Source organism: Musca autumnalis, unplaced genomic scaffold (genome assembly GCF_047663935.1).
Source record: "Musca autumnalis isolate F117 unplaced genomic scaffold, ASM4766393v1 scaffold_2, whole genome shotgun sequence".
NCBI lineage: Eukaryota > Metazoa > Arthropoda > Insecta > Diptera > Muscidae > Musca > Musca autumnalis.
The window spans coordinates 127,742,900-127,767,193 of record NW_027411755.1 but is presented as its reverse complement, the minus strand read 5'-3'; the positions used below and the strand labels follow the sequence as shown (position 1 = coordinate 127,767,193).

Genomic DNA, 24,294 nt, shown 5'->3' with positions numbered 1-24,294 from the left:
CACCTTGGTACGGTACAGAACATTATGGTACGGTACCATAGTGTTTATTTTCGAACACTGATTTTTTCACACTCCCGTTTTTCTATTTCTCCCTTTTTTTCTGCGGAAAAGACGTTTCTCCCTATACCTCTCGAACGCTACGCGTTGCTACTGATTGTAAAGTAGCCAAATATATGGCGGATTTTTCTCATCGATACTCCTGGTCATACCATGGGTTCCTTTGTGGATGTCTCTGGTATACAGGTATAGATTTTGTGGCTGCTGGCATGTATATTTGATTATCTTCGACAGGAATACGTTGTTACACCCCCAGAAAAGCTGCTTCGAACAATACCTAAATGCAAAATAAGACAATTTGTTTTTGGTTTAAAACTTTATTGATTGTTTCTTTATTTCTTCTTCTCTTCGTTTATTACAATAAAAACGTTCACTACAAATACATATGTATATATTGTATGTATGCATTTTGTAATTAGGGTAGTTGTTTAGGGCAATCATAAATATTTCGCTCGGAATTTTACACACGGAAAAGAATTTTTAAAAGAGAAATTATTTTAAAATCAATATTTAAAACATTGAAAATCTACTAGAATCACTTAAATATGGACAATTTTCGTCGAATCGACAAAAATATTCCTTTTTTTGGACATAAATATGGAAATAAAAAATTGAGAAATTAAGAAAAGGGGGAAAAATCCGCTCAGAATTTTTATTCCTGATTGCCCTAAATATGTTTCTCTTTAAAACATATCAAGTTTATGTATTATAATTTCATTTTAAGGTTAGGTTTAACCACAATTGAAATATTTGAATTTATATACGTATTGTGTGTGTATATTAGTGTATGTATATGGACTTGAATAATTGTAGTGTATATGTTTTTTGTATAACTATACAAATATATTTGCATATAAGAAAATTAAAAAAAATACACCGAAGAAATCAGCTACTGGATTACTCTTTCCTTCATAAGAAAATATCGAAACATAATGAAAAAGGAAAACAATAATAGTTATGACAAATAGATGGGAAGTTTTAAGTTATTATTATCAAATACTTGGGTTCTAAATAAAATACAATAAACATGGTTTTATTACTACTACGTATTATTATTATAATTATTGGATATACATAACAAACATAACTTCGCCAGGAATAATTTAAATTTTTTTTTCATTTTAATAATATTGTTAATATTAATAATATATAAGTGAATGTCTTTTGTTATTTATAAATTTGTTATTATTTCTTTGTTTTTTAAATAGTTATATATTGTTGTTGTTGCTTGTACACATTATAAGAAAGACAAAAATAAATGAGAAAAAAATATATGGGAAAAAGGTACATTTTTTCATTTTCATCTTCGATTCCTGTTCACAATAAAATGCGTTTTTTGTTTGTTTTATTTTTTATTGGGTTATTATAGATAGATTCATTTTCTATTGGTTTTTCGATTTTCTTTGGAGTTTTGGTTTTGTTGGTTAAAAGGTAAAATTTCCAAATATTATTAAGTATTATTGTTATTGTTGTTAAATAGTTAATATTAGTATGTATATCATCTATGTAAAGTTTTATTAAAAAAAGTGTTACATTCTAATATTTCGTCGTATGTTGTTGCTATTGGTTTTTAGTAAGTATGTATGTATGTATTAATCAAAACTGTGGAAAGGAAGTTGTAAAAAATTGTGGCACTTTGAACTGCAAAAATTGAAACATTTGTTTTCACAATCAAATTTTTTCCAAAAGTGCGGCAACGGCAAATGCCCATAATTGCAAAGACTCTAGCTGAAATGCCAAACCAACGTACATATGTATCTGCCAATCAGTTGCCGCCAAACATGCCGCTATATTTTACTGGGTCAAATTTGTCTAGCAAAATACAGGAAAAGAGAGCTTCAGTTGCTAGTTTTTGGGAGTACGGTAAAGCTATTCTAGAAAAAATCCCCATTTTGGCCACACTGTGCACCGCATGCCGCTCTCTGTTATAGACGGGTTCGTCTTGTCGTATGATCAACGCAGTGTGTCATTTTTATGATGTATACGCAATGATGTACCATTTTATTTAAGCTAATGTGAGTGCATTAGGGTAATGACTTTTTGACATTTTTTCTCAAAAATGCTTTCCTGTAGTGAGAATGAATGAACTTTTGCCTACTAATGCCTAAAATGACATTCATTCCATTTTATTATAAAAAAGTTTCCGCACAAACCACATTGAAAGAAAACATTTTTTGAAAAATTCTATGAAATGAAAAAAAAGCAATCTCAAAAAATTATTTCCTTTTGCATGAAAAAATTACATTTTGCGGACACTTTTTTATCGAATCAATTTATAACTAAGATTTTATGTAATCTTAAGTAAAAACTCATCAAAATATCATACAGGTATACGAGGTTGTAAAAAAGTCATAACCCCAGGGTACATACACTTTGATACGATGAAAAATGGGCATCATGGAAGTTTTTATTTAGACCCCAAATATGTTTGGACGTAATCCGTTGCAGACAATTTGGAGTCGATTTAGCAAAGTCCGTTCGTGTCAGCCGATTCGGTACAAATTTGACCTTCGTAAAATATTTTATCCAAACTTAGATTTAGTTCGAAGATGGGTCATATCGGTCCACTCCTTATGGTTCAATCTTAGACAAAGTTCGAAAATAGCATTTATCGGTCCACTCCTTCCGGAACCGGTATGTTCGCTAACAGGAAACGCGCGATGTCTGCTTTTCATGGCAAGTCCATGCTTCCTGCAAAAAGTGGTCCAAAATCTCTAAGTTATACGGTGACCAACCGAAATGAAAGGAAATGACATGCAAAATTGACTATGCCGTTACATTCAGCTACCTCCTTCGCAACACTTTTAAGCTTTAACCCTCCGATGAGTGAGAAGATCTCTAGGGACCTTTTTGCCTTTTAAAACTGAAATTACTCCTACTTTTGTTTTTATCATCATCCCTAATGTCTTTGAGTTTAGGTAGACGTACGAAAGAGTATAAAAGAAGTTGTTGTTTCGTAAACCAAATCAGTCAAAATATAGACAGCGAAAAGTAAAATCGAGTGTGATACAAACAAAAATATAAATATGGCAGATGCAAGTAATTTGGACGTTGCTGAAATTGTTGTACGCTCACAAGATCAAACCATGAACCAGCTATGGAATTATGGGGCGCGACGCGTTGCCCAATATACAAAGCTGCGTTGTCGTACGATCGCTTCATTTGTATAAAACAATTTATTCGATTCGACAATGGAAATAATCGACAACAGCGACTCATCAACAACAAAACTGCGGCTATTGACGATATTTGGCAAATGTTGCAATATAACTTGGCAGCAGCTTACACTCCTCATGAAGCACTAACAGCAGTTGTTCCCTTACAGAGGCCGCACCCGCTTCACAGAATATATTCCGTCAAAGCCACACAGAGTTATTATCCTGTGAAGGGAATGATATATTCTTGAAAACTGCCAAACCAACAACGGGAGATAAACCAATGGCACAACGTAGTGCTGGATCTTGTGGAAAAATATTTAGATGCTGCCCGTACTATATACGCGGATAATTTCTTTACCACTCTTGACTTGGCGCGTATTTTGTTCAGGAGGAAGACGGCATATGTTGGTACAGTGCTCTACAACAAAACATTCATTCCACAGGAGTTCAAGAAGAACCCGTAGCGCACCATCAATAGCACATTATTTGGGTTCAACGAAGAGGATATCGCGTTATGCTCATACGTGCCGAAAAAAAAAATAAAGTGGTGAACGCGCTCTCCACAATGCACTACACCTGCCACGTTGACGAGCAAACCGAGAAGCGGAAGCCCTATGCCATATTAGATTACAACGCCAACAAATGCGGCGTTGATACCGTGGATCAAATGCTAGGCACTTACAGCTGCAAAAGGGCAACACGACGATGGCCGTTGGCCATGTTTTATAATATGCTACACGTCGCTGCATTGGCTGCTTTTACGATTTACAACGAAATGAAGCCTATAAAAAGGAGTGACAGACGGCGGTCGTTCTTGTTATTGCTAACGAAACAATTGGCCACACCAAATATGGAAGAACGTGCCCTGAACAACAATATAACCTCATATCCAAGGATACGCAATGCGATGGAAGCATTCGATGTCAGGGTAAGAAAAACATCTTCAAATTCAAGAATAGAATATATAGTTATTTGTTTTTTATTTTTCTTTTCATTTCAGGTATTACCAAGACCGATGGAAGTCAATGCACCGTCGGTTGCGGCTAGGTCAAGTAGACCGTCGTGTCGCCTTTGCCGTTCTGAGTATGGGCGCTTCGCCTGCGGCAACGCTGTTTGCGGAGAACATAGCACACTTTTACATCGCTGCAACACTTGCGCACAGGGCGGGCGACAGGAAGTACATGCTCAACAACAATAATTTTTTAATTTTTTTAGTTATAAACAATAAAAACAAAAAAAAATTAAAAAAAATTTATATGAAAACAAGTAAGAAAAGCGTTAAGTTCGGTCGTGCCGAACTTTTTATACCCTCCACCACAAATTTCAGCCATTTCGGTGGATTAATGTGGCCACAACCTTCAAAATACCGAAATGCGGAAGGTACCGTTCTATGGGGGCTATATGATGGCGTGGACCTATACCTACAAATTTCTGCGGGAAAGTTTTATACGCCTAAAGAAGACTAAATATCAAATTTCAGGCATCTCGGTGTGATAATGAGGCTACAACTTTCAAAATATCGAAAATCGGGAGATATTGTATTATGGGGGGCTATATCAACACGTGGACCTACATAAACATTTTATGGTAGAAATGTTTCTTAGCCTCTGGAAACACAAAATACAAAGTTACAACCGATTCTTCGGTCAAATGGGTCTAACACATTCAAAATATATTCAAATGACGCGTACTTTATAAGGGGCCTTATGTGGGGGCTATACCAAAACGTGGACCTATATAACCCAACTTTGGTAGGAATGTTTTCTGGCCTCTGAAGACACAAAATACCAAATTACTACCAATTCTGTGGTCAAATGGGTCTAATACATTCAAAATATATTAAAATGACGCGTACTTTATATGGGGCCTTATATGGGGGCTATACCAAAACGTGGACCTATATAACCCAACTTTGGTAGGAATATTTTTTGGCCTTTGGAGACACAAAGTACCAAATTACAACCAATTCGGTGGTAAAATGGGCCAAATATCTTAAAAATTCCTTAAAACGACGACGCGTCACGCGTCATTTTGTATGGGGGCTATACGAAAGCGTGGACCTACATAGCCCGCTTTCAATACCAAAAGTCCTACGTAAAAATAACATATTTTCCCAAAATTTCATCAACCTACGTCAATCCGTTCGGACGCTAGAGTGATTTCCACAGACGGACAGACGGACAGACGGACGGACATGGCTATATCGATGTAGAATTGCACGCTGATCAAGAATAAATATACTTTGTGGGGTCTACAATGATTATTTCGAGTAGTTACAAACGTAGTGACAAACTTAATATACCCCCATCCTATGGTGGAGGGTATAAAAACATGATTTACAAAAAAGGTCCTTAGGGACCTTTTCACACGGCCGTGAAGTTCAGAACTCTAACTCATCGGAGGGTTAATCCAAATATATTTTTGTCGGCAATTTAATACGTCCAGAATGTGCCACAAATTCTGAAACTCCCGGTACATGGGTGTAGCCCCCCCCCCCCCCCCCTAATGGTTGTTTTTTCGTACTATTTATACTTTTTTACATACAAATGAACTGTTTTGTAGGATCTAGGGGAGGGGGAGTGGGGCAGCTACCCCTCCCTAGCTATTCCTGGCTACGCTCGTGAGCCGGTATTCGATTCGATATTGTCAATAGATTTATAGTTTCAGATCACACAGGCTGAGGGTATATCTCTGCCGTCAAAGCCGACTGATATTTGTTCCATAGGCAGGTCAAGTTCGAAGATGGACTTTATCAGTCCGCGTTTTGGTATAGCTCCTTTATAACGGTACCTTCCGATTTTCGATATTTTCAGGATTTTAGCCATAATTTTGAACCGAACTGACTGTAATTTGACATTTCCAATGGTCACAAAACTTCTCCACCAAAAATTTTTAACATTGGTCCTTGGTTTGGTATAGCCCCCATATAACAGTACCTCCTGATGATCGTATAGCCCCCCATATAAAGTTGTTGGGAAGAGTGATGGATCGGTTAGCCATGTACGGACAGAAGCTCAAGATTGAATATTTGGGATATAAGGTTTCTAGACGCTGTATTGAGCCTTCAGAAGGGCACGTCGAAGTTAACGAACCATACAGTAGCCACGCCCAATAAATTATTATTCATGTGCGTAACCAAAGACGGGCAAACACCTGATCGTAAAATATTTCCATCTAAAATAATATTATGTTTACAAAACAATAAAAATTAGAGTACCGTCACGTAACATTAATAATCATAAATTCGAAAGAAAAGAACATAATCAGCCCTATTCTGAACGCATGGGAGTTGGGAATTTTTTCCCATTCCCACATTTTCGTATTCTGAACAAAATTTTGTGGGAGTTTTTTTCCCATTTCCCATCTCCCCTCATTCTGAATGAAGTTCGAATTGGGAATTTGTTCCCATGGGAAAAAAGTATACATTCTCTATCTTGAATTGTGGGAGAATTTTGTGTCTTTTTGTGGGAAAAATCTCCCCAGCAAACAGTGTGGGAGTTTGAAAAAAAAAAATTCAAGAAATTTCATATTTTTATGAAATTTCATATTTTAAGACATCTACACGACAAAATTATTGCAAATATTTATAATCGCCATGTGTTTGCTTAATAAAAGCATACAAAATGTACTGTAAAATATGTCATTAGTAGACTTCGGATTTTGCATATTCTTATATGATACAAAAACCTGCAAGAATCTAACATGTTTTACACCGATAAAAAATTTTCCTTTATGTTATCGAACAATACAAAAAAAGTAGTAAAAATTAGTAGATTTTTGCAGTTCTGGAACAGACCATATGTATTGAAATACGAGAAAAAGAGTCATGGTTGATTCTATTAACGCAGAACAACAAGTAAAAACAAATCAATTTCAAAAGAATTTTTGGCAATAATTATTAAAATATATTGGAAAATAACCATAATATACAATCTTTACAACTTTTATTCATTTTCGTAATATAACTTTCGGGTTTTTTAAATCAGACGACCAACGTTCTATTGAAAACGTGTTAGTCTCCTCAACGACACGACAAAGATCACAGGCGTACATACATATATGCCAAATTATTGCAATGCTATTCCATTTTCCGAAATGCCTTTTCTTAAATAGGATCGTTATTTTTGAACGTAGAAGCTTGAAATTTTGCAAGGGCATGTGTTTTAGTTTTAGATTCAATCACAAACGTATTTTATTATTATTATTATTATTATTTTTTTTTTTTTTTGAGATACATACAGTCAACCAAAAAAGTCTACATACACCCTATAAATCTCGGGTTTTAAGGGTAAGGACGCATTTTTATGAAAATCCAAGTACATAGTTCTATCTCATATCCCTAATAAACAATATTACATACAACAAAAATATATTCCATAATACGAATAACGGTAAATTCTATAAAAATTAAAAAATTAATAGGGAAAAATGAATATTAAGATTACAGTAAAATTGATGAAGTAAGCAATACAAATTTTACATTTTATTTATTTGACAATTTTTGCCTTTTTAGGCGAAGATCATTTTTTAAGATTAATTTTTTAATCGAGCTTTATGATCTATTATGCAAGTGAAAAAGGAAAGCCGACGATTCTAACCCACACACCCACCACTATGTGACATGCATGTTTCGTCTTCGGTAAAGACTCTTCAGACATATCGGATGTGGAGCGGCTTCGATGTCCTCGAACTGTTCTTCTTTCAAATGCATTTTTGTTTTGTATTTTACAACAACATGAGGATTTTCCCATTTTAGTTGTGCTTTCATGACAAACGCTTAGCGCTGCCTTTGAAAGTTATGAGTTTGGCTCTGAACGCTAACACGCCATGACAACACTTTTTTCCTGTGTTTTTCAAGGACGTGGGTTCAAACCCCAGCCTGGCTCAGCTGATTTTATTTATTTGACAATTTTTGCCTTTTTAGGCGAAGATCATTTTTTAAGATTAATTTTTTAATCGAGCTTTATGATCTATTATGCAAGTGAAAAAGGAAAGCCGACGATACGAACCCACACACCCACCACTATGTGACATGCATGTTTCGTCTTGCGTAAAGACTCTTCAGACATATCGGATGTGGAGCGGCTTCGATGTCCTCGAACTGTTCTTCTTTCAAATGCATTTTTGTTTTGTATTTTACAACAACATGAGGATTTTCCCATTTTAGTTGTGCTTTCATGACAAACGCTTAGCGCTGCCTTTGAAAGTTATGAGTTTGGCTCTGAACGCTAACACGCCATGACAACACTTTTTTCCTGTGTTTTTCAAGGACGTGGGTTCAAACCCCAGCCTGGCTCAGCTGATTTTATTTATTTGACAATTTTTGCCTTTTTAGGCGAAGATCATCAGACATCCGATATGTCTGAAGAGTCTTTACCGAAGACGAAACATGCATGTCACATAGTGGTGGGTGTGTGGGTTCGAATCGTCGGCTTTCCTTTTTCACTTGCATAATAGATCATAAAGCTCGATTAAAAAATTAATCTTTACATTTTATTGCTTTATCGAATGTCTCTGGTTGTCTATGATATATTTTAGACAAAATAGTAACATATTTGTGCTTTAATTGCCGTTATTTCATGTCAGACTTCGCGTATAGCTTGTTAAGGCGGACCTTGCAGATTTCTTTGAGTTGTTGAGTCTAGTAGTTTATGAAACCCCAGAAAATACAGTGGGACTAATATCTTTGGGATCCAAGAGCGCTATGAAGTTTTTCTTGTGGATAATATATGCTCCTGAGCTTCGCTAAATATACGAATTCCCGAGTTTTCTCATAAATTTTATAGTTTTCACAACATCCCAAGGGGCAAATTACATGCAGAAGCCTTCGAATTAGCTTGTAATAAGGTCTGGTACAATCCTCGAGCATCCATTGAATCAGCAATGTAAAAGTATGCGACATTTATAGCGCTTCAGGTGACCCTAACGATCATAATACGAGAGCATACTAGTTAACAGTGTAAATTTCCTACAAATTTCATGCATTCTTTGGTGGTGTTTTTATTTTGATGCTTTGGAAACTTTAGGAGCGGGTTTGAATAATAATGTTATATATTTCTGATTGAGTTAAGGTCCAAACATTTATTACAAGCTAAGTCCAAGGTTATTGCTTGTAATTTGACCCTTGGAATGCTATGAAAACTATAAAATGTATGAAAAACTCAGGAATTCGCATATTTAGCGAAGCCCAGGAGCATATATTATCCCTAATAACAACTTCAAAGTGCTCTAGGATCTCAAAATAATTAGTCCCACTGTATTTCCTGGGGTTTCATAAACTACCAGACTGAAAAACTCAAAGAAATCTGCAAGGGTCCGCCTTAACGAGCTATACGCGAAGTCTGACCTTAAATAACGCCAATTAAAGCACAAATATGTTCCTATTTTGTCTAAAATATATCATAGATAACCAGAGACATTCGATAAAGCAATAAAATGTAAAATTTGTATTGCTTACTTCATCAATTTTACTGTAATCTTAATATTTCATTGGGTGTATGTACACTTTTTCCCTATTAATTTTTTAATTTTTATAGAATTTACCGTTATTCGTATTATGGAATATATTTTTGTTGTATGTAATATTGTTTATTAGGGATATGAAATAGAACTATGTACTTGGATTTTCATAAAAATGCCTCCTTACCCTTAAAACTCGAGATTTATAGGGTGTATGTAGACTTTTTTGGTTGACTGTACGTCTTCGGATATTTATGGTGACGATATGTAATAACAAGCAATCTTTTTGAATTTTTTTAAAAATATGCAAAATACGAGTTCTAGCATTCATTAGGAATAAGTAAAACTAGCGATATACTCGTTAAATCCCTAACTAAAATTACTCGGTATCAACATACAATTTTTAAATTCGTTACAAACTTAAAAAGTTCCTATTACTTTTTACATAAAAATTATGTTTGCCTACTAATTAAAAAATGCTTACACCAATTCGCACAATCTGAAGAAAATGTGCTTATTAGAACAACATCACACATCGTTGACTCCATTCACTTAAAAAATCCATAAATCAATGCACGGTTGTTGAATTAAGTAAGTTGTGCTTTTGCTAATCTAATTCAAAAACCGCGAATTCAATGCAAATAGGCATTTTGTACTACAAAACAAAATTACAGCCCCCTAAAAGTATGCTATCATAATTTGGTGTAACTAATTTCGAATTTCGAAAATTCAATTCCCATCATTTGATGTTCCCACGTCGTTGAGAATATGGAAAACGTGGGAATGGGAAATTTCGCTCCCATGGGAAACAGTTCCCATGGGAATGTTCAGAATAGGGCTGAATATTAATTGGAGATGAACATGTGTTAAAACATATTTAATTACCCTTTGTTCAACTCCATTTGACTAATTCATTTCTTTGTTCATATCAAAGAAATTGAAGATTATAAATATTATATCAACAATAGCAATATTTGTCAGTTCTACACTTGCAGGCAAAGTACTAAGACCAACAGGTCAACGGTTCGCGAACGGAAACAAATTGCTTTCAGCAGTCTTTAGTTCTTATAGGAAGTCGGTCTGAATCCACGAATATTATATATACATAAGTTATAGATTTAAGAGTGTTCAATAATTCAATAAAGTGAAATAAAAAATAAAGTTTTTTTTTGTCGAACACCTAACCAACAAACTTAATTGGCGCCCAACTTGCAAGGCCGCGTATATTTCTTAAAGGACAATTCCGTGCCAAGTGCCAAGTGAACTCATTACCCCAGGACATAGATCCTCGTAAGAACAGTTGAAAGGACGAAGTGACAAAGTGAGAAGTTATATAAAGTGCGGAAAGTCGAAAAATTACTAAAGTGAATTTAATCAGGTCTCCAAAAAAAGGATACCACGTCGAGTTATATAAATTATTAAGGTCTCCATAAGGATACCACGCCATAAAAATTAAGGTTTCTTTAAATAAGATACCGTGCCATAAGAATTAATGAATGGAAGCGAACTTAAGACGGAACAGTCTTAATACTTCGGACCTATCAATAAATAGCGTTCGAACCTTAAACTGTGAAAATTACGGTTCAATATATCAATCCGAAGAAGGATATGATAGTGAATGTGAACTAACTGAAAAAGATAATAAATAAAAAAGAAAGTTTAACAAAATAACACTACATCCACTTAACCGTTCCGCCCAAACAAAGATAAGAAAACTAAACGAAAATCTGTAAACCGAAATATCCGTTCGTATAAAAAATAAATATTTAATAAAAGCCTTAAAGTAATTCAAAATCCAGAGAAGACAAATAAAAGCCTTGAAGAAGTCCAAATTCCAGAAGAGAAGATAAGCCAAGAAGAAGGATCCAGTTACATCTTGAAGACAGCAGTAAGATAAAAATTAAGTTATATAGCAAAAATACGTTATAAGTTATATACATATTTTATAAGCGCAATTGAGATTACAAACTAAAAACATGCCTGGACCAAACGAAGTATCAGTGCTATTAAGCGTATCAGATATACAGAAATTAATTGGGGAACAAACAAAACAATTAGTGGACCAAATAAAAAATTTGAATAAAAAATTCGAATCATTTACGGGAGAAACTAGATATGTTGACTATGAAGACGAAGAAGTAGATGACAGTATAGATGATAGATCAGACTCATCCTTAGCAAACGCATTACCAGAATTACGGAACCAAGAAGGATATGTATCATGAAGGCAAGCTGCCCATAATGTAGTTAAATTGCACAAAAGGGGAAGTAGATCTTATATTTATTCATTGAATAAAATTCTAATGAAATGTGTAGGAGAAGCCGATACAGTACTAAATAGTCATAACACACCGTTAAACTTTGACGCAATAATTGCTAGATTAGACTGCGCATTTGCAGACAAACGTCCGAGACATATCTTAGAAACTAAATTAAATATGTTACGTCAAGGGGATTTGACAACAATGGAATATTACAACAAAGTAGACGAGAAATTAACACTACTAATAAACAAAACAATCATGACCTACGGTAATGATAAAACGATAACTAAAGAGTCTAACGAATTCCATAGGCAGACAGCATTAAAGGTATTCATATCAGGTTTAAATGCACCTTACAGTAATATCGTAGCTTCAATGCAACCAATAGATTTACCAAATGCTCTAGCAAAGGCACAAGAATTCGAATCAAACTTCCAACGCGCCCAAATAGCTTATAATTATGAGAAACACGTAGGAAGTAACAAGCCGAATAATAAGCATAAACATAAAAACGATAATAGAATGCGATATCCAACAGCACAACAACCTAAACCACAAACCAGAACCAATGGATGTTGATACAAGTATTCAATATCGACACAATCATAATTACAGAGTGGCCCAAAAAAGACTGAAGGATTAAAAATGGTTATATCTTTTTTGTTTTTAATATTTTTCTTTTTTGTCTTTTGCAGGTTATTTACTGGTTTTTGGAGATAAATCATGGCTACATATGATGTGCAGAAACGCGTCAAAATCATTGAATTTTTTTATTCTTCTGGAAGGTCAATTATTACAACTCAACGAAATTATCGTCGTCATTTTAATGTCCGAACAGCACCCAGTCACAACATGATTAGGAACTTAGTCTCCCGTTTTGAGGAACATGAAAGAGTGTCAGATCTTCCAGGAAGAGGAAGAGGTCGATCTGTGCGCAATGAAGCAGTTGTGGAGGCTGTACGGCAGAGTGTAAACGAAGATCCATCTGTCTCTACTCGTCGTCGTTGTACTCAATGGGGAATCTCCAGAACATCCCTGCAAAGAATTTTGAAGCGGGATCTTAAAATGTATAATAACGATCGTCAATATAGACAACTAGTCTACCGAAATAACTACCAACCACCAAATAATTTTAATCACTATAATAACAACAACTTTAACAATAATAATACCAATAATCAACAAGCGATTAAAAGACCACACAACGGGTCTAACCAAGCGATTTTGCAACCACAGGCAAAAGCCCACAGAGCAAATCAATTAACAATAACTGAAGACGAAATTAATTCGGAAAGAATAAATAATATTAAAGAAGATCATATTTTAGAATAAACGATGGCCTGCCTTATATCATAAAGACAGACACAAATACCAAAAGGAATTACATAATTTAAATCGACACAGGAGCAACAAGTTGTTACATTAGAGAGGGAATTTACAATAATAAAAAGATATTACCAATATTAAAAAAAGTAAGAACAATCGGTGGAACTAAAATAATTAAATATTATCATGATATAACATTACTGGGAAGAAAAACCAGATTTTATGAGATAGATTAGTTAGAAGCAGATCTATTTATTAATAGGTTACAATTTTTTGAAAAGCATAAAGGCAGAAATCAATATAGAAAAAGAGGAATTTCGTTATGAAAAAGGCATCGAGAAAATAATAACATCTGGAAAAGAATTAAAGAAAGAACAGAATATTGAAAATTTAAAAAAGAATAAACAAACACAAGTTGAATCTGATAAACAAGAGAAAGAAATAAAAGAGTGCAAATTAAATATGTATACAGCAATGGCTTAATAATTGTAATATGCAAGAAAACATTGAAGAAAAACTAAGTAAAGAAATAAGTGAAGAAATAAAAATGGTACATTCGAAAATAGATATGAAAATACCATTTCGGACAGTTATTAAAGCTGAAATTAGGACAAGAACTGACAGCCCAATATGAAGTAGGCAATACCCTTACCCATTTGCTGCAGCTAAATTCGTTAATGAGGAAATTGATAGAATGTTAAAAGAAGGAATAATCAGGTCAAGTAAAAGCCCATACAATTTTATCCATGTGGATAGTACCCAAGAAAGGATTAAATGAAGATGGAACACCGAAACAAAGGATGGTAATAGATTATAAAAAATTAAATGATGTTACAATTTCGGATAAATACCCAATTCCCGAAGCCGAAATAATCTTCTTATCCAATTTAGGACAATCGAAATATTTCAGTACAATAGATTTAGAGTCTGGATTCCATCAGATCCTCATGCAACCAAAAGACATAGAGAAAACAGCATTTTCAGTAAACAACGGTAAATACGAATATGTCAGAATGCATTCGGATTGAAAAACGCACCAAGTATATTTCAAAGAGCAATGGACAATATATTAAGGGATTACATAGGAAAATTTTGCCATGTATATATAGATGAAAAATATAAATGAACACAGAGAACATTTACGAATTATTATGAAAACGCTTAAAGAAGCAAATATGAAAATATCATTATAAGAAGTAGAATTTTTAGGATACATCGTCGCAGAAGGAATAATTAAAACCGACCCAAAAAAAGGTACAAACTATAAGTAAATATCCAATACCCTAAACTATAACTATAGAAAATTTATAAAAGATTATGCGAAAATAGCAAAACCATTGACTAAGAATTTGCAGGGAAAAGGAAAACTATCACATAAAATGTCAACAAAAGCTTTCATAGAATTAGACAAGGAAGACAAAGAAGCCTTTGAGAAATTAAAACGATCACTGCAAAATACAGTAGAGCTAACTCAACCAGATTACACAAAGAAATTCGTATTGACGACTGACGCATCAAACGAAGCGGTTGGAGCAGTCCTAACACAGGAAGGACGATCTTTGATATTTATATCACAAACTTTAGACAAATGCCAGCTAGCCTATGCAACAAACGAAAAAGAATTATATGCCATAGTGTGGGCATTAAAAACATTGAGAAACTATTTATACGGAGCAAAAGAGTTGGAAATACATACAGATCATCAACCACTCAAATTCTCGCTTTCACCAAGAAATTCAAAAGCTAGAATAAAGAGATGGCTACTTTTACTAGAAGAATATTCTCCAAATATAATTTATAAACCAGGAAAAACCAATATAGTAGCAGACGCCTTATCACGGCAACATTTAAACCAAATAACTGATTCGACAAGTGAATCTTCCGAAAGAGATTCAGTAAGCTCATTAGCAACTCAACACTCAAGTGAAAGTTTGGATTTAACACAAATCCCAACAAAAAAAAACCGGTGAACCAGTTTAAACAACAGTTAGTAATTCACCCGGGAAATTTTACAGTACATGAACAATTGACAGTATTCGATAAAAAGAGACAACTGATTACATATGATACAACTGAAAACTTAAAAACTATTGTTCACGGAAGAACATATTAATTTTCTAATAAAGATAGTGAATGTCTTGGTGAGGGTTGCGTGTGTAGATTAGAGATCATTTTGTTAAATAGGGATCTAGTTTAAATACAGTCCACTTATCGTGGGAGGTCGTTAGAAGAAAGGAGATAAGAATTTCCATTCCCACATGTGGTATGTCTGAAAAAGATTGGTACAGGCAATCTATGAGCAGTCTAATAACCATGTGGTTGCTTGCTACATGTATGCGCATGTAAGATAAGAGTATTTTACGACCTCTCCATAAGATTGTATGGCAGATGCGTTCGTACACATATGTGCACTCTCACTTCCTCTTTTCTACACACTAGTTAAGTAGGTTAAGTAATATTTTACTATTTAGTACTTAAGAATAATTTTACTTTTAATAAACAGTGCATTCATATAGGAAAGAAGTGTTTTCTTTCCACGCATCGGATCCTTATTTACACTATACTTACAGAATACTTAAACCCAGATTTAGTGACAGCAATTTACTGTACACCTGAAACAATTTACCAGATAAATGAATGGCATGTTAAAAGAAACTTTCCCATCAGTTAAATTTATACACGCGAAAATTATGCCGATCGATGTAACAGACAATGACGATAAGAAAAATGTAATTGAAAAAGAACATACTCGAGCACACAGAAGTTTCTACGAAAATTATAATCAAATCAAAGATAAATATTATTGGCCAACATTGATTAAAGAACTTAAAGAGTATATAAGAAATTGTGAAATTTGCAATGGAAGTAAGAATATGTATAAGGAACCCAGTGACAATTCCATAGGTGAATCACCCATACCACAAAGTGAAGGAGAAAATCTCCAAATCGACATATTTCATGAGGAAAATAAAATATTTCTAACATGCATAGACACATATTCGAAATTTTTAACAATCAAGCAAATTGAAGATAAAACACGATTAGAGGAAAAAGTCTTAGAGATATTACAAGTATTTCCCAATGAGTTACATTAACATTAGTACTTTAATGTTAGATAATGAACCAGATTTCACATCATTACAACTTAAATCTCTAATGCAAAGAATGCAAATCGAATTAAAATACTGTTCGCCAGGTCACAGTAAAACAAATGGACAAGTAGAACGAGTACATTCGACGATCATAGGAATGACAAGATGTATTAAAGAGGAGTATGAGATAATAGACCCAATAGAAGCAGTTTATAAAGCGATACATTCAGTAAAAAAATTACAACCCGCAGAGGTACTGTTTAACAAGGTAAATCATAGCAATATACCATATATATATACCAATATACCAGACAGATTAAAAGAAGCTCAAAGTAAAATGTTAGAACGAGAAAATAAAAGAAGACAGTTAAGAGCGTTTGAAGATGGAGATATTATTTATGAAAAGATATTGAATGAAAGAAACAAACTGAGACCAGAAACAGAAAGTTAAAAGAGATTTAGGACATAAAGTCATGATATACAGGGTGGCCCAAAAAAGACTGAAGGATTAAAAATGGTTATATCTTTTTTGTTTTTAATAATTTCTTTTTTTGTCTTTTGCAGGTTATTTACTTGTTTTTGGAGATAAATGAAGTGCAGAAACGCGTCAAAATCATTGAATTTTTTTATTCTTCTGGAAGGTCAATTATTACAACTCAACGAAATTATCGTCGTCATTTTAATGTCCGAACAGCACCCAGTCACAACATGATTAGGAACTTAGTCTCCTGTTTTGAGGAACATGGAAGAGTGTCAGATCTTCCAGGAAGAGGAAGAGGTCGATCTGTGCGCAATGAAGCAGTTGTGGAGGCTGTACGGCAGAGTGTAAACGAAGATCCATCTGTCTCTACTCGTCGTCGTTGTACTCAATTGGGAATCTCCAGAACATCCCTGCAAAGAATTTTGAAGAGGGATCTTAAAATGTTTCCGTATAAAATTCAAATGGCACAGCAACTGCTCCCCCAAGACCATCAGGCACGCCTGCAATATGCTATTCGTTTTAGTCAAATAACCAGAGAAAATGATAACTTTTTAAACAATCTTATAATGAGCGATGAAGCTCATTTCTACTTAAATGGCTATGTAAACAAACAAAATTGTAGATTTTGGGGCACTCACAATCCTAAGGCATTACATCAGCGTGAATTACACCCCGCCTGATGTACTGTTTGGTGCTGTGTTATGGCTGATAAAATTATCGGTCCATATTTTTTCGAAAATGTGGAGGGTCACCCAGAAACGGTTAACGGGGCTCTGTATAGGACTATGATAGACAATTTTTTGCGTCCACATGTTGAGAATAATCAAAACATATGGATGGAGCAACTGCGCATACAGCAAGAGCGACAATGGAACTTCTTCATAACCTTTTTGGTGAACGAATAATTTCCAGAAATTGTGATTTTGCTTGGCCTCCACGTTCACCAGATTTGACCGCTCCAGACTTTTTTTGTGGGGCTATTTGAAAGGAGTTGTGTATATCAATAAACCCCAAACACTTCAAGAGCTTAAGCACAACATTCAAGCAGAAATAAGCAACTTGGAACCGGAACTCTACGGGCAGTAATGGAAAATGCGGTTAAAAGAGCAAATTTTTGTTTGCAAGAAAATGGACACCATTTGAGAGATGTTATATTTCACACTTAAATGTAAAAAATTTCCATGAATTAAATATTTAAAAACATAAAAAAATCAATAAAAAATAAAAACAAAACAAAAATTACAGTTATTTTTAATCCTTCAGTCCTTTTTGGGCCACCCTGTATAACTATAGAAAATTTATAAAAGGGAAAAGGAAAACTATCACATAAAATGTCAACAAAAGCTTTCATAGAATTAGACAAGGAAGACAAAGAAGCCTTTGGGAAATTAAAACGATCACTGCAAAGTACAGTAGAGCTAACTCAACCAGATTACACAAAGAAATTCGTATTGACGACTGACGCATCAAACGAAGCGGTTGGAACAGTCCTAACACAGCAAGGACGACCTTTGATATTTATATCACAAACCTTAGACAAATGCCAGCAAGCCTATGCAACAAACGAAAAAGAATTATATGCCATAGTGTGGGCATTAAAAACATTGAGAAACTATTTATACGGAGCAAAAGAGTTGGAAATACATACAGATCATCAACCACTCACATTTTCGCTTTCACCAAGAAATCCAAAAGCTAGAATAAAGAGATGGCTACTTTTACTAGAAGAATATTCTCCAAATACAATTTATAAACCAGGAAAAATCAATATAGTACCAGACACCTTATCACGGCAACATTTAAACCAAATAACTGATTCGACAAGTGAATCTTCCGAAAGAGATTCAGTAAGCTCATTAGCAACTCAACACTCAAGTGAAAGTTTGGATTTAACACAAATCCCAACAAAAAAAACCGGTGAACCAGTTTAAACAACAGTTAGTAATTCACTCGGGAAATTTTACAGTACATGAACAATTGACAATATTCGATAAAAAGAGACATCTGATTACATATGACACAACTGAAAACTTAAAAACTATACTTACAGAATGCTTAAAACAAGATTTAGTGACAGCAATTTACTGTACACCTGAAACAATTTACGAGATAAATGGCATGTTAAAAGAAACTTTCCCATCAGTTAAATTTATACACGCGAAAATTATGCCAATCGATGTAACAGAGAATGACGATAAGAAAAATTTAATTGAAAAAGAACATACTCAAGCACACAGAAGTTTCTACGAAAATTATAATCAAATCAAAGATAAATATTATTGGCCAACATTGATTAAAGAACTTAAAGAGTATATAAGAAATTGTGAAATTTGCAATGGAAGTAAGTATATAAGGAACCCAGTGACAATTCCAATAAGTAAATCACCCATACCACAAAGTGAAGGAGAAAATCTCCACATCGACATATTTCATGAGGAAAATAAAATATTTCTAACATGCATAGAGGCATATTCGAAATTTTTAACAATCAAGCAAACTGAAGATAAAACACGATTAGAGGAAAAAGTCTTAGAGATATTACAAGTATTTCCCAATGCGAAAGTACTAATGTTAGATAATGAAGCAGGTTTCACATCATTACAATTTACATCTCTAATGCAAAGAATGCAAATCGAATTAATATACTGTTCGCCAGGTCGTAGTAAAACAAATGGACAAGTAGAAAGAGTGCATTCGACGATCATAGAAATGACAAGATGTATTAAAGAGAAGTATGAGATAATACAATAGAAGCAGTTTATAAAGCAGCCCAACAATATAATAAAACGATACATTCAGTAATAAAATTACAACCCGTAGAGGTACAGTTTAACAAGGTAAATCATAGCAATATACCAGACAGATTAAAAGAAGCTCAAAGTAAAATGTTAGAACGAGAAAATAAAAGAAGACAGTTAAGAACGTTTGAAGATGGTGATATTATTTATAAAAAGATATTGGATGAAAGAAACAAACTGAGACCACGTTTTAAGAAACAGAAAGTTAAAAGAGATTTAGGACAAAGTCATGATATATAATAATAACCGTATAATTCATAAAGATAATATAAAATAGTTTTTACAGATGTGGGCAATATTAATATTAACGTTTATCATCAATCTAATGGCGTTTTAATAGAAAATGACGATTGTGCAATATATGACAAATTTGGAAATATATTTCATGTCACCAACTGAACATATTATAATGAATTAATTAAGGAACATAAAACTATACTAAATAAGTTAAATAAGAAATCTGACTCTGACCAACAGAATTCAAATATAGAGGGAGAGATAGAACTGATCGCAACCTTACTAGAAGAGTTAAAACTAAATGATAGGACCAAAAGAGGTATAAACGAGTTAGGTACACTTTGGAAATGGATTACAGGTACACCAGACCACGATGATTTTGTAGAGATAAATCAAAAACTTAATGACTTAGCGGTTAATAGCAATAAACAATTCATGATTAATTCAAAACTTTTTAATATTATTAATAAACTGACAGACCAATTTGAAGCTAATAAGGAAGCTAGAGGTAATATAAAGATTGTACGAAAAAGAAACAGATAAATATTGACTGACTTGACAAACCTTATTCATGCAATTAGTTTAGCAAAACTAAAGATACTTTTTACAGGAATTTTAAATTTGAGAGAAATAAGACAAATCATGAAAGTAGAAGAACAGAGAATAGCACTTACAGATATAATAGACGCATTCAGCATTAAAGTAATCCAAACGCAAGATTGTATAATTATATATATTAAATTTCCAATAATAAACCGACTTTGTAAATTATATGATGTAAGACCAATAGTATCAATAATACAGAATGAAATATTGAAAAAGAAATTGTTAAATGTCATAACTATTATACGAAGGTAAAACATTGTAAACAAGAAATGCATAATACATACTGCCAACTAAAGAAACTTGTCTAAGTAATATATTGCGAAAGATGCGAAATTTAAACCCATAGTAAAGAAACCTAAGCAAATTGATATTGTTAAAGATGGAGTAATTTTGATAACAGGAAAAAATATTGTGAACTCTACTTATTTAGAAGGACCATACCTTATTACCTTTGAATATAGTGTGACTATTAATAATATGACATATGAAAATCCTACAGCAATAATTAACTATCTAAAGAATAACAAAGTACCAATTTTTGATGTAATTGAAACGTATAATGAAACGAATGAATTTGAAAATATAAATTACTTAACAATTAGAGATGAATTAAATAGCAGTCATACTAAATTCATAACAACTATTATAATAATTGTATTGATTTTATTCATATATGCATCTGTTAAATTAAGAAAATATATAACTACTACATGTTGAATTAAAAGAGATAAAAATGTTAAAAGGACTGAAGAGGAAATGAAAGAATTTGCGTTATCAGAATTACGAAAGAAATTTAATGAATTGCATGATTCAAATGATAGAGATCCGGGACGTATCTCTTAAGGAAGGGAGGAGTTAACGATCCATGTAGTAACCACACCCAATAAATTATTATTCATATGTGTAACCAAAGACGGGCAAACACCTGATCATAAAATATTCCTACTTAAAATAAATATGTTTACGAATCAATAACAATTAGAGTACCGTCACGTAACATTAATAAACATAAATTCAAAGGAAAAGAACATAATATTAATTGGAGATGAACATATGTTTAAACATATTTAATTACCATTTGTTCTACTCCAATGCTGATTCATTTCTTTGTTGAAATCAATGTACAGGAAGATTATAAATATATCAACAATTGCAATATTTGTCAGTTCAATATTTGCACCTAAAGCACTAAGATCATATTGATCACGGTTCGCGTACGGAAACTTAGCAAATATCTTTCGGCTTCCTGAGTCCTTCGGATAATCGGTCTGAACCCACAATAATATATAATTTAAGTGTAGATTTAAGAGTCTTTAAAATAATCAATTAAGTTGATAAAAAAATAAAAACTATTTTTTTAATAAACACTAGTCTCAAACACCTAATTTGGACTTGTGCACGGAAAACATAATATCGCTGTAAACAGGACCACAACGAACAGCATCGCTATACATTTCCAAAGGATCTTCGAACAGACCCTAAACTGTACTTAGACACAAATGTTGAACTTTTGTGGGGAAGGTTTCCTAAGCAGAGGACCGATATGGATCATTTTAGCAGTTAAACTAAATTTGGACAGTTAAACTAATTTTGGACCAAATTCGTTGCCCCGTTCAATGGATATCGTGCATACCATTCAATGAACGGAAACAAACAAAACGATTCCCGTACCAATCACACAAAGCCACAAACTTTTCAGCTTCTCTGAATCGTTTCATTCTCACAACCAAAACAAAAACACAAACTTTTCAATGTAAAAACTTCGGCTATGCTTTGTCGAGTTGTTTCATTCATCACCGAAACAAGAAGTATTTTTGGGAAACGTTTGCCGTGCGTATTGTCAATGACACACTCAGACACACACACATGAGATTGCTTAACAACCCTATAAGTTAGCATCAGCATACCACAGTGAATTTTAACAACCACCAATCGGCATACCACAGTGAATTTTATCAACCACCAAACGTTTTTGATTTATTCACATGTGTTTAGTACTATTCCGTTTTCTATCTGCTCTTGTGGAGTTGAGTACTTTTCGCTTTGTTTGCACTCACGAATGTAAACAAAACGAAACTAAACAGCGAGCTCGGCCAACGTGGGTTATGTTTCGTTTTGTATTGTTCCTATGGAAAATACGAAACGATTGGAAATGTTAGCTCTGTTCCAGAACTAAAAAGTTTTTACAATTTTTACCACTTTTACACATTTTGCGTTCCCGTACACAAAATTTATATGAAAATCGTTTACGACTTTTACGACTTTTACCACTTTATAAAGTACGGGAACAGGCCAGTTATTTAAAGTATTTTTACGTACGCTGATACCATTTTTGTGACATTTTTAAATAGTGGGCTGAAGTACCGAACTGAAACTAAGTTTGGACAAAATATGACAAGGGCCAATTTTCCAATTTTGGACCAAATCGGTTGATCAGTTCGAGAGTTATCGTGCTCTACATATGGTAGCATAGGGGGTTTTTTACACCTTTCGAGCTGTTTTCTCAAGAAGTATGGACTTGCTCTGAAAAAACCACCCGTTACCCTAAAGACTGAGGGTATAAAAAGCTGCTATGCATTGTAATATTTTTTTCAGCTTTGTAGTATTACTTTGTGGTATGTTGGATATATCATTCGAATCAAAATTATTTTATGTTAACTACGATTTGTTATTGGCTTTAATTCCATAATGAAATCCCATGGAAACCCCCATTAAAATTTTGAAATAAAAATGTACAACTTACCCCATACACAATAAAAACTCCAACATCAAGGATAGACTATACTATTCGAGACACGGAAATAATTGAAATTTGAATGGTGGAACATTCTGACTGATGACCTCTTTCTTGTTTAATTCATAGTCTGTTTGTTGCATTGATCTTTTCACTATAAGCCACTATTTTAAGAAAATGAAAAAGAAGTATTCCACAGTTATGATTTGTCCAGTTTGTATTATTATATATGAACATACATATCTATATATAAATCATGATTATGATAAATCACGACTTTCTTTTTGGTTAATTGACAATTTAAACAAAACAAAATAAATAAACGAAAAGAAAACCAACAATATATAAGCAAAAACTGTTCCTTTTTTTAAATGTTCATCTCACATCTATCGACATTTATTTATTTTGTTTTGTTGTAACAAGCCAATGTTTTTAGTAAATATTGTATATATGTATATTTAAAGTTATTTTTATGTTTTTGGAATAAAAATTATTGTTTAAAACTTAAATTTGATTATTACTCTTTCTTTTTTATGTTGTTGTTTTGTATAATATATGAATGCGAATGTTTGAATAAATATTACGAGTCTCTCTTTCTATGTATACACCTATACACCACCATATTCCTGTATGATGGATGTATGCGTCTTTTTACCACTACATATTTTGTATAAAGCATATCTATATTCCATGTTTTGTTTTAAATATATTTAGTATGTTTTCTTGTTTTCAATCCAAACCTCATCATCCCTGTTTTGTTTTACTCTTGACCATTCGTTTGCTGCTGCTGTTGTTGTGTTTCATTTGACAAGGATGTTGATGATGTGACACATTGAATGTTTAATGATGAAGACGTGGATGTTGCAGTATTGTCTATATTGTTGTTGGTAAAACATTTTGGTGCATGCAACAAATCTGTGTACTGTAATAGAGCTTCTCTTAATGAACGAGAAACTTCGGGCGATGTTGTTGTTGTACAATCTACCAAATACGGATAGAGACCAATTAATTGATCCCAGGCGGGCTTATTTACTGAAAATATAAAAAATTGGAAAATATTTTTTATTAAACTCCTTTACTTT

The 24,294-nt window shown here is 33.3% G+C and overlaps 1 protein-coding gene across 2 annotated transcripts in view; it reads right to left on the bottom strand.

The window, feature by feature from the left end:
- Positions 1-354: 354 nt before the first annotated feature.
- Positions 355-24,294, bottom strand: part of mon2 (Mon2 homolog, regulator of endosome-to-Golgi trafficking) — a 45,680-nt gene continuing 21,740 nt past the window's right edge. Inside the window, exons 19-21 of one of the 2 annotated variants that reach the window (XR_012410453.1) lie at positions 23,953-24,244; positions 23,222-23,376; positions 355-1,869 (exon numbers count right to left, since the gene is read on the bottom strand). Coding sequence is in view for 1 of the 2 variants with exons in the window: in XM_073969218.1 (XP_073825319.1) it covers positions 23,973-24,244 (272 nt within the window). In the remaining variant the exon portion in view is untranslated. Of the gene's footprint in view, positions 23,377-23,952; positions 24,245-24,294 lie in introns of both variants that reach the window. The other variant, XM_073969218.1, reaches the window with a different exon arrangement.